The 7,820-nt window shown below is 39.1% G+C and overlaps 1 protein-coding gene across 4 annotated transcripts in view; it reads left to right on the top strand.

Annotated features, from left to right (window-relative positions):
- The first annotated feature begins 202 nt into the window (after positions 1-202).
- The window catches only part of ankha (ANKH inorganic pyrophosphate transport regulator a), a 29,880-nt gene continuing 22,262 nt past the window's right edge, over positions 203-7,820 (top strand). For all 4 annotated transcript variants that reach the window (XM_079863001.1, XM_079863002.1, XM_079863000.1 and 1 more), the window contains exons 1-3: positions 203-809; positions 6,459-6,675; positions 6,832-6,950. In XM_079863001.1, coding sequence (XP_079719127.1) covers positions 717-809; positions 6,459-6,675; positions 6,832-6,950 — 429 coding nt within the window. In that variant the 5' untranslated portion in view covers positions 203-716. The remainder of the gene's footprint in view (positions 810-6,458; positions 6,676-6,831; positions 6,951-7,820) is intronic.

Here is a 7,820-nt window from a genome sequence, read left to right as displayed (position 1 = left end):
CTCACTGCAGTACACGAGATCCAGGGGGCGGAGTTGGATCCAGATCTAAGGGGTGGAGATTGGTAGGTTTAGGGGTGGGTTTAGGGATCAGGGGGTGGAGATGGGTAGGTTAGGTATATGTAAGGTGGGAGGAGTTGGATCTGGATCCAACTCCTCCCCCTGGACAGTGAGTCTCTCCATATAACATCCAGCAGAGGGCAACAGAGATTAAAAACAATATAAAGGTAACTCCGTTGTTTCTTATGTCCGTTGACATTGGATTCTAAGTGCATTCTTCTAACACACAGACAAACTAATATAGCCTCCTATAAAAAAAAAAAAAATTTTTTTTTTTAAATCAATCTTCACCATTCCTGGTGCAACCCCCGACCCACAGACTGACGCGAACAGCTGGAGAAGGGCTTGGTTTTGTGACGCGTCCCACGTGTGTTCTACACGAAAATAAATAACACGCGCGAGCGGACAGTCGACATTCCTTCAGCCTGTGAGACACCAAAATGCTGCATTTCATCGGTCTCCTACATCAGCACTTTAATTCGCGGGTGAATGTCATTATGATATAATGCGCAACGTTTGGATGACCTTCTCATCAGAAGCGCTGGGAATGTGTCTCCAGTTTATCCAGTTTGATTTCAGGCACCTGGAACCATAAAGCAACTCTTCAATGCAGCCCGACAAGGACGAATGCTTAAATAATATTATCATCATTCATCATAATGGACTGTCTATCACGCACTGCGTACTGGCCTCTTATTCGCTTTCTGCTGCCACTAGCCATTACTAATATAGCCATAGACTTCGGAGAACAGGTGAGATATTATGACATTATAGATTTGAACTTGTACACCCTGCTGTTTTGACATTTAACTGTATTCGTTTGTTACTTATTGACGCGTGAGCTTCCCCTTTAAATGACGCGACGCTATGTATGGTGCTGATAGTTCATGAATGAAAAAAGATTGTATTTCTTCGCCACATATAAGGGTGCGTTAAATACGAAAATTTAAAAGTGGGTTTAATATAAATACGTTGAACTTTTATGAAGATGCACGAAGGTCAGGTTGGGTCCAATAATAGTGGGTTAGTAGGCTAGTATTTTTCATGACTCTCATTTAGGGTGGTGTGGCGTAGTGGTCAAACTCCTGAGCTCGAAAGCCAAAAGGTTTTAGGTTCAAATACCACAAGAGTTGACCCGTAGTGCTCAAGGTTACCACAAGTTCAAGGCACAAATAAACAAACGATGAAGGTAGATTTAAGAAGTTGAACTGTTAGTTGTTTTTATCATCACACAACCAAAATGGTTTTGGTTACAATACTATATATATATATATATAGTATTGTAACCAAAACCATTTTGGTTGTGTGATGATAAAAACAACTAACAGTTCAACTTCTTAAATCTATATATAGTATGTGTATATATATAGTATGTGTATAGTATGTGTATATATATAGTATGTGTATATATATAGTATGTGTATATATATAGTATGTGTATATATATATATTGTATGTGTATATATATATTGTATGTATATATATAACTGCAAGCAGCAGACATAAAACATTTCCTTAGTAAATCGCCTGTTTTGGCTAACCTTGTCTGACAGCCGCTCGAACTTCATTGGCCGATGGCGGCCGTGTTTTTTGAGATTCGCGAATGTCCTTGTAGACAATCACAGCACCTTGGACAAAGACACCACATGCCAGTTTTCAAGTCAATTGGACTGACTGTTGCGTAGTTATTAGCCTGGTTCTACCAGACTCTTGTACATTTCATTTGTACAGAGTCTGGCCTCTCTCCATTGACAAGCGTTAACTTCCTTGTAGGCGGGTACTCTGTTGAAGTTTAAAACTATTGGATCTGCCCAGAGTCACTCTGGATCTGCCATAACCAATCGCTAACCTTTGGTCGTGACGTAACCCTACAACTCAAACTAGTGCACGACCTCAACGTCATCGTTCTCAGCCACTCCCTCTGTTCGCTGATTGGACCGCCAAAAAAATGATCGGAGAAAACCAAAGAATACACCACAATCCCAGACGTAGTACTGAAGGGAAATAAAATTGAGCGGAAGTACGCAGGAGGGCGGAGCCAGGCTACGTAGTTATAGCAGTTTTCGTGTTTTTTATTTTTATTTTATAGCGCCTCCAAGTGGCCAGTTGCCACATCTTTTTACACGCGACCACAGGCCGAGCCCATTCATAGGTGTACCGAGTTTGGTGAAATTAGGTGTATTCGACATCGGCTGGATGTAACCCAGGGATGGGCAACTTCGGTCCTGGAGGGCCACTGTCCTACAGAGTTTAGCTCCAACCCTGAAAAAATCACCTGCCTGTAACTTTCTAGTAATCCTGAGGACCTTGATTAGCTTGTTCAGGTGTGTTTGATTAGGGTTGGAGCTAAACTCTGTAGGACATTAGCCCTCCAGGACCGAAGTTGCCCATCCCTGATGTAACCGATCGGCGAGAGTTGCTGCATGCAGGCGGGGAGGAGCTGAAAGCGTAGACGTGAAGTCGGACACTTTCTGCTTCCCGTAGTGATGCTCGTGCTCCGTTTGCATACTTAACCACAGATGAAGTGAAATAAATGCAATATTTGTCAAATACACAGATGTTTCAGAGACATTTTCATTCATTCAGTAAGCCACACTGCTTAATACAGCATCTGTTTGTACAAGAATAAAGTTCAACATAAGCCATACTATTTAAATACCAATGTAGTGGGGTCTACATTTTTTATCAGTTTTATTTTGATAAACATGACACAATGTAACATCGTGACTACATGAAAAGAGCTTTTACAGATTTGTGAGCATTAGTGGAACTGAAGGTGTTGGAATAAACACGAAACACACATGATTGTTGTCTTGCAGTGAATCCGGCCAGTCGTGGAGCAGCTGGTTCGTCATCAGAGCTCGTGCAGACGCTCTTGAGAAGCTCAACTGCACTAGCTGAGTCCTCGCTCTGCTCTCGAATTGCTCTCCTGGTACTTTGATGTCATATGTCACAGTGACTTGGCATCGACGCTGTCTCAAGTCGAACAAAATTTCTAACCGGCATGCGCTGCTTCAAGTCAGCCGCCGATCGGTCTGCACAGCGCTCATTTCATTCATTGTAGTGAAAGTGGCCACGTCCAATTCAAACGTTTAGCCGTCCCGTCGTGGACATGAATCGAAACTTAAACTTGATAATCATTGACAATCAGACTCAAAAGAATCTTTCTGCACTGGTTTTGGGCGAAAAACCTAGGACTAGTTTGCAAACGTAGGTTTTTTGAAAAAATCCAAAATACCCGAAATATTGCCAGGGTGGCTATCAAATCCAAGATGATTCCAATGATATAAGACACTTGAGTCTGTGAAGAGCGGTTTAGGAGTTATGAGCCATTACGTACCTTTGATTGCTGTAGCGCCACCATCAGGCCGATTGGGGCGAGCCGTGGCAACTTTGTAGACGGGTTGGTTACTACCAGCCCTCTGAAGTTTCAATTCTCTACAACTTATGGTTTGGTTTGCCCGGTCACTTTTAGGGGAGAATGCTGATTCTTGGAAATTATGTCATGGATAACCATGTGTTTTTAATTATTGATTGAATTTCCCAGAATGCAGTAGGTTTTAAGTCAGTTCTTGAGGATGTGGTCTCTGTGTGCATGAATAGTCTAGGCAACTCTTTTTACATAACATGCTACTATGACTGCCTCTCTTTTTAAGGTAAAACAAATCTCTGGTTATTGAGTCAGGGAACTTCAAAATACATCTGCTTCAAATAAAAAAACTGTTACAGTAGATTTCCTCTGAGAAATCTGGGATAAAGACCTGTTTTTAAGATTAGTGTCTTTTACATGTATTGGGTCCAGAGAAGAAATTCAGATGGCAACAAAAGCAGTGCACAAAAATCTTTACCCTTTTCATACTACATACTGTACTACCTCTGATAACCTCCTTTGAACCTGCAGTCAGGTCCATAAATTGCTCACACTGTCATTGTCCAGTGTCATTACTGTTAAACTACTAGAGAAATATGTGGAAGGGCATGTTAAAAGCTCTGATTATATCTTTGTTTGAATACATATGCCAAAACTAGATGCTTTTACATTTGTCATACAGTAATAAGTCATAATGGATTTAACTGAAAGGTTGACTGTGAAGATAATATTTGAAATGTGTTAGAATGGTTTTGGACATATAGTATTCAATATTTTTTTATACTAGCAGATATGCACTGAATGATTAGTAATCATAGGACGGTTCATCAAGTTCATCTGGGTGCAAAGCTCAACCAAGTTGGGTTTGATAAATAGTTTCTGCCCATGTCTTAATATTGTTAATTTAGTCTCTGGCACACTGATCTGTTAATATATGTGTTTCACATTGAAGGTTAACATGTGCCTAGGTTTTTGTCCTGAAGTGTTAGGACAGTGACCGTCTTATCTAGTACCAGTGTGTGTGCGTTAGAGCGAGGAGTAGACGGGGTAAGGATTAGTCTTATGTAACCATTGTGTGAGTGTATTTATAGCAGCACTCTTATTGTCCCTCTGTCTGTCTTGTTCTTACTCTGCTGTTGACAGCTGCATAAATGGGGTACAAAATTGTGTTTTCCATGTGAGTATATATTATGAAAAAATTATCATATTTTATTGGAAAATTAAACAACATTTGTATCAAACTTTGACAGTTGCCTTAATCTTTTAAACAACTGAGAAGATCAAACTACTTAAAAAAAAAAAAAAATCACCTTTCAAGTTTATAATATAAATTACATCAGCATATGAGAGCCAAATTGGACGACTAGGGACTCATTTCAAGATCACTCATTTAACAGTTCATCTATGATCAGTCAAGAATAGAAAATCATTGAAAACATTGAGAATGTCAGAATCAGAATGCGTAGTTCGTGCATTAAAAATGCCAGTCAAAACCAATACTTGTTGAAAAATGTTCACTAACCCAGCAAAGTTTTTCATTTGGATTGGCGCTTATTCTCTTTAGCATGCGGTGAAGTTATTTCACTTAGTTGCTTGACCATTCTGATTAAATTTCAGCAAGTGAAGAACAAATTTATACTCAGGGTGTTATGTATTGCATACGTTATCGTCTCTAAAAGACAGCATGTTGAAGCTGCTCAGGCATCCATACACACACACACATATATATATATATATATATATATATATATATATATATATATATATATATATATATATGTACACAGTATATATGTATGTATATATACGGCCTGGATCCGGCGGACTGCGGTAAACCTCGGGATAAACAGAAAGACTAATATTAGCATAGACACCATTCTTCTTATGATGTAACGAGTACATCAGGATTTATGGGGAGTGTTCCCGGTTCCATCTGACCTAATCTATGCAGCCTAACATTGAATTATAGAAGTATATAGTGTGTTATGTGTATGCTAGGTCAAAGAGATGTGTTTTTAGTCTAGATTTAAACAGAATGTGTCTGCTTCCCGGACAACGTTAGGAAGACTGTTCCAAAGTTTTGGTGCTTTATAGGAAAAGGATCTACCGCCAGCAGTCGATTTTGATATTTTAGGTTTTATCAACTGGCCAGAATTTTGAGATCGCAATAGACGTGAAGGACTGTAATTCGTTAAGAGCTCGCTCAAGTACTGGGGAGCTAAACCATTTAGTGCTTTGTAAGTAATCAGCAATATTTTAAAATTTATACGATGTTTAATAGGGAGCCAATGCAGTGTTGACCGAACCCGGCTAATATGGTCATACTTCCTGGTTCTGGTAAGAACTCGAGCTGCTGCGTTTTGGACCAGCTATAGATTGTTTATTAAGCCTGCAGGGCAACCACCCATAATACCATTACAATAATCTAGCCTTGATGTCATGAACACATGAACTAATTGTTACGCATTACACAAAAATAATTGATCACCAGATCACCATAGTAAAGGATCATGTGACACTGAAGAATGGCACATTTATAATGTGTAATGACATTTATGATGTATAAAGTTTTCAAATAAATGCTGAACTTTATGTTCCTCAAAAAAATCCTGAAGAAAAAATGTATCATGGTTTACACAAAAATCTTAAGAAGCACAACTGATATCAACATTGATAATAATAAGAAATGTTTCTTGAGCATCAAATCAGCATATTAGATTTCTGAAGGATCATGTGACACTGAAGAAGTAATGATGCTGAAAATTCATCACATGAATTAATTACATTTTAAAATATATTAAAATAGAAAACTGGTATTATAAAATGTTATTATATTTCACAATACCACCATTTTTTGATTAAATAAATGCAGGCATGGTGAGCAGAAGAGACTTCTTTCAAAAACATTCAAAATTCTTATGACCCCAAAGTTTTGAACAGTATTTTGAACTATGTCCTCTCTCTCTCTCTCTCTCTCTCTCTATATATATATATATATATATATATATATATATATATCTGTCTTCTTCAGGCTCTGAACAGGGGCATCGCTTCTGTAAAAGAGGACAAGGTTGAGATGTTGGCCAGCTATGGTCTGGCATACTCGCTTATGAAGTTCTTCACTGGACCAATGAGTGACTTCAAAAATGTGGGACTCGTGTTTGTCAACAGTAAGAGGGAGAGAACCAAGGCGATCCTCTGCATGGCTGTGGCGGGGGTCATCGCCATCATCCTCCACATCCTCATTGGTGCGTTTCTTGTGGATACAATATCTCAAAGATCTAAGCAAAAGAACCACTATAACTATAAAGTTTCATGTTGGCGACAAATCAGCTGCTAATTTGCATAGTTTACTAGATTTCCTCAATTCAAAACCTGTTTTGAAAACTCTCATATTTTCCCAGCTTACACAGATCTGGGCTACTACATCATAAATAAGCTCCACCATGTGGATGATTCAGTTGGAAACAAGACGAGGAAGGCCTTTCTGTACCTCGCAGTATTTCCAATATTAGATGCAATGGTAAGTGTGAAGCATATATTTTAACCTTAATAAGTAATTCCAGATACAGCATCATTTAAAGACATATTTCAGACTTCTGGTGAAGTACAGGAAATACCAAATCATGTATTTGTTTGGGATAATAGACTATTTATAGCTCTACTTCTTGCTGCATGCTTAAAGGTGCAGTAAGCAATTTCTGAGAAACACTGTTGAACGTACAGATCGGACTGAGCACCAAAACACACTTGTAGCCAATCAGCAGTAGGGGGCGTATACACTCATGATGGGGGAGGAGAGAAAGTGAGAAGAGGGAGATTAAAGAAAGACTGAAGAAAGAGAGATGCCTTAGAGACATTACAAAAGAGAAATGGTCAGAGGAATATCACTGGAAAAAGAAGGGCTATGATCAGGCAAGAGCTTTAGGACCTGCGTTAATATTAGACAGGTTTCCAGTGGTGGAGAGACCCAAGCGGGAAGGCCTGAAAACAGACACAGAGGTTACCTTGTTTCTGCTCCATCCATAAATGGGTAACGTTGGTTTTGTTATGTTTCACATAACCAAGATAGGCTGTTGTTGCAATGTTAGCTGGCCGGTATGACCGTATATATAGTTGCCGCAGTAGAAAATGTCAACTTTTTTTATTCCGTGTATACCGCAACATGTTAATAAGTGGGCGTGGTTAACTCACATGCAGTGTGCGCGAGACTGAGACACTGAGATATGTCAAATAAACATGGAGAAAGCAGATTAAGAGGATCCACAAAGGAATTACGTTTTCTAAAGGGTTGTTGTTAACGTGATATTTTCTGGAAAAAATGCACAGCAGTCTAGAGCACCCATAGGCTACAGTTTAGAGGAGTGCACGTTCGCAACGGGGAAAGCATGAA

This window comes from Squalius cephalus, assembly GCF_949319135.1.
Source record: "Squalius cephalus genome assembly, chromosome: 25".
Classification (NCBI taxonomy): Eukaryota; Metazoa; Chordata; class Actinopteri; order Cypriniformes; family Leuciscidae; genus Squalius; species Squalius cephalus.
Note: the sequence above shows the minus strand (reverse complement) of the source record. Positions and strands in the feature narration are given on the sequence as shown.